The sequence below is a fragment of the Dipodomys ordii genome, unplaced genomic scaffold (genome assembly GCF_000151885.1).
Source record: "Dipodomys ordii isolate 6190 unplaced genomic scaffold, Dord_2.0 Scaffold3, whole genome shotgun sequence".
NCBI classification, from domain to species: Eukaryota; Metazoa; Chordata; class Mammalia; order Rodentia; family Heteromyidae; genus Dipodomys; species Dipodomys ordii.
Genome location: NW_012267219.1, coordinates 294,634 through 298,688, shown reverse-complemented (window position 1 = coordinate 298,688; position 4,055 = coordinate 294,634). Strand labels below are relative to the sequence as shown.

General features: G+C 35.5%; 1 protein-coding gene across 1 annotated transcript; it reads right to left on the bottom strand.

Moving 5' to 3' along the window:
• Positions 1-2,404: 2,404 nt before the first annotated feature.
• LOC105988101 (olfactory receptor 6C74) lies at positions 2,405-3,343 on the bottom strand. The gene has a single exon (XM_013019610.1). The coding sequence runs from the start codon at positions 3,341-3,343 to the stop codon at positions 2,405-2,407; it is 939 nt and encodes a 312-aa protein (XP_012875064.1).
• Between the last annotated feature and the right edge of the window lie 712 nt (positions 3,344-4,055).

Here is a 4,055-nt window from a genome sequence, read left to right as displayed (position 1 = left end):
TAACTATTTCTTGAATTTCACCAATTCATTAATAATTCCTTTGGGTTCTAGAAGGAAAAAGAACAAGGTACTTTTTTCTTTATATTATTTATTATTATCTCTATATTTTCTCTCTATATATTAAATGATTTCTGGATTTACTCACATACTAGGCTTTAACAAGTGCTAAATAGTCATTGAGTTTATAATTAGCTTAATAAATAAGGAATATGATACTTAACTATATAAAATATACCTTAAATATAATTGTATTTGGCAACAATTTAAGACACAGCCAAGAATATTCATAAGAAAATCTGAGATTTATTTTTTTTCTGGCATCAGAGTTTTTGTCAGACATCAAGCATTTTGAAACACACTTTTGAATATAGTGTTTAATTTTACCCATCCATTAGAAAAAAATGATACTATATCATATGCAAAGAACAGATAGATCTGGAAAAATCAGGGTACATGAATTAAGTCAGGCTCAGAGAGTCAAAGGACGCATGTTCTCTCTCATATGTGGAAGCTAGAACTAATTTATAAATGTACAAGTAAATGCATACAGGGGTATTTGCAAGAAGTATACACAAATGCACTAACCCAAGTATGGTAATTATGGGGAACATTCAAATGGTGTAATTCCCTAGAAAAACTACCTTACAATGCCAAAAAAATGAATACTAGAAAACTGACATTTGAAAGTTGGAGGGAGAGATTAAGGGAAGGGGTATACAAATGAAGAGAAGATGGGAGAGGATGTAGTCATGATATTTAATGTATATCCTGTGGAACTGAGAAAAGCAAAGGCTTGGGAAGAAGCAGGGAGAATGACAAAGGGGAAGAATGGTGGAAAGGGTGACATTTCTCAAGCTGCATTGGAGTTATAAACGGATTTGTGGAATGGTAACTCCTTTGTTCACCTACTTAAAGAAAACAAAAATATAACTTTTTTCACAAGTATGAAAAAATTAAGCTCCTGATGCAAAGAAAGTTGAATAATCCAAACTGAAGTGGTGAAAATCTTCTATTCCCAACATGTTCTCAAAGCATTGCAGTTTAATGGAAACCTATCCATCCTTGGCCTCTAGCTGAATGATAAGTTCACTATGTTTAATGACTTAGTATTTTCCTAGATACGTAGATTTACAGCTTTTCACTTTTGCTGATATAACCCATAAGCAATTATTTGTCAGCAGGTCTGTCATGTTGTATTTACTTGGGACTATATTGGGACAAATGTTATGTCTCAATTTAGTAAGTACAAAAAAATGCTACTAGTCAGAAATTTTCAGTAAGTTCCTGCTCAACCTTGTGTGAAATGAAGCCATGGAGTATAGTAAATTTTAGGCAAAGTTCTTTCTTTTGATCACACTGAAATATGACTCGTTCAAAAGCATATGGTCAAAACACGCTGCTTTTCACAGGAACAGTCATTGTATCTTGTTTTAATGTTCAAATTGTTTAATTTGAAAAATAATGTCTCTGTACTAAACCTGTAAAGCATAGATCTCCTAGAAGAACACTCTTTGATCTTATGGAACACTCTAATCTTACTCTTATTTCTCACTCTAAGTAACATGGGGCTAAAGACAGATTTCTACTTACCTTTGTTAATAATGTATCAAAGGCTAATGGACCTTTGTTTTTCCATCACTTAATTTATAGTTTGTGCATAATGTACGTTCACCTTTACCATTACCATATCATCTAAGTCTCCATATGCCTTAGTATTTTATGAGCATGGTAGTGACTATTGTATTGCATTTTTCACGACAAAATTAGTATATTTTGCAAAACCTGGAAGATTCCAAAAATCAGTGTTACCTGTAATTTATACTGGATAATTGCTATGGCCATTATGTTTTAACCTCTTTGAAGTTTCTTTCATCTTTTTCTGGAAATATGAACTCTCAGCCTATTTCAGATCTGAGGTGACACAACTGTGAAACTACAGAAATGATATTAAGTTGATTTGCTCCAACTTTCTACTAAATACTAAGTAAGAAAACAAAATTCCCATTGTGCATCCAACGGTAATAAACCTAATGGGTCATTAAACATAAGTAGTGCATTAAACTTCAGTAGAATGCATGATAAATTGACCCTTGGCTTTAAGAGCAATGGAAAGAAGCATGGAAAATGTCTCCCCCCAAGAGAATTTCAAGAGGAAAACCACAGGAACACAAAACCACAAATGATTATGATCAGAAGACAAAATACCTTTTCTGTGTACTCTCAACAGGAGAAGAAAACTTAAGTGTAAAACATGGTTAGGTTTTGGATACTAGGAATGCCACATAAGCCAAGAAAGAGCTCCTGTGTCTTGGAACAGACCCAGAAGCGCTCTATGACTCACTCCACTCTTCTCGTTAATTTTACAACACACACACACACAATTTAAGAATGTCCTTGAAATGATTCACTTCACAGAGAAAACTTCAATCCTTTTGGCCATGCGCTTCAAAGCGTCTTTCACTTGTTTGTTTCTCAGTGTGTAGATGAAAGGATTCAGCATGGGTGCCACTGAAGTGCTGAGGAGCGCGATGCCTTTGTTTAAAGAGACTCGTTCCTTGGCAGAGGGTTTCACATACATGAAAATGCAGCTGCCATAAGAAATGGACACGACCACCATATGGGAAGAACAAGTAGAAAAGGCTTTCTTCCGCTGTTGAGCAGAAGGGATTCTTAGAATTGTTCTGAGGATGTTTGCGTAAGAGAGAATCACTAAGACCAGCGTAACCAGAAGTGTCAAAATGGCTGAAATGAGCATCATTAATTCTATTACATCCGTATCTGTGCAGGAGAGTTGAAGGATGGGAGATACATCACAGAAGAAGTGATCTACAGTGTTGGCTGCACAGAAATCAAGCTGGAGGCCCATCAGGAGTGGTGGAAAGATGATGAGGAAACCAGACAACCAGGAAGCAAAGACCAGCACATTGCAGACTCTGCGACTCATGATGCTCATGTAATGCAAGGGTTTGCAGATAGCCACATAGCGGTCATAGGACATGGCGGCCAGAAGGAAAAATTCAGTTGCTCCTAAGAGAATAGTGAAAAACAGTTGGGCTGCACAATCGTTATAAGAAATAGTCTTATTGCCCGTGGCCATGCTGACAAGAAATTTGGGAATACAGACAGTAGTGAATGTAATTTCTAAAAATGAGAAATTTCGGAGGAAGAAATACATGGGTGTCTTGAGATGAGAATCCAGTAGGGTGAGGGCGATGATGGTCAGATTGCCCGTAACACTCAACATATAGGTGAAAAAAAGGAGGAAAAAAATAACCACCTGTAATTGTGGATCACTTGTTAGTCCAAGAAGAATAAAGGTTGTCACTCCCGTATGGTTTTTCATAGCTGATTTCTATTCAGACCAAAAGAGAGCGAGAGCGAGAGAGAGAGGAAGAAGAAGAAGAAGAAGAAGAAGAAGAAGAAGAAGGAAAAGCAGAAGAACGAGAAGGAGAAGGAGAAACAGAAGGAGAACAGAAGAAGAAGAAGAAGAAGAAGAAGAAGAAGAAGAAGAAGAAGAAGAAGAAGAAGAAGAAGAAGAAGAAGAAGAAGAAGAAGAAGAAGAAGGAAAGATCAGAAATGAAGAAACTCAGTCTGCATGAATAACACTTTTGACTTGATATTGTCCACCTCAACCCCCTTCAGTACTTTGCTACTCAGTTGTAGCAAGTAAAATTTTCCTCATATGAATTTTGTTTAAAAATTCAAAGTGTAACTGCTAGTTTTTATTTTCTCCAACTCCAATAAATCCACGCATTCCAAGCAATGATGACATCATGTAAATATAAAATCCACAGGTGGACAAAATATATCATTATTTTACCTTTTATCTTCTGGATTATGATATTTGTATTTTCCAAAAATAATGACTTCAGTATTAATTAATTTTTACCTCGGCTTGTTTGCTAAACATATCTACTCTGGGTTCACTACATTTTTCCAACGACTTTGCTATTTTCTTTTTAATATTAGATTGAATCTAAGGTCTCCATTTTAAATCAACACTCAGAGTAATTAAACATTGCTAGATCAGATACATTGTGCATTTACTATCCTCA

Coding starts and splice junctions, on each gene's coding strand:
- LOC105988101 (XM_013019610.1), bottom strand. CDS start 3,343: ATGAAAAACCATACGGGAGTGACAACCTTTATTCTTCTTGGACTAACA.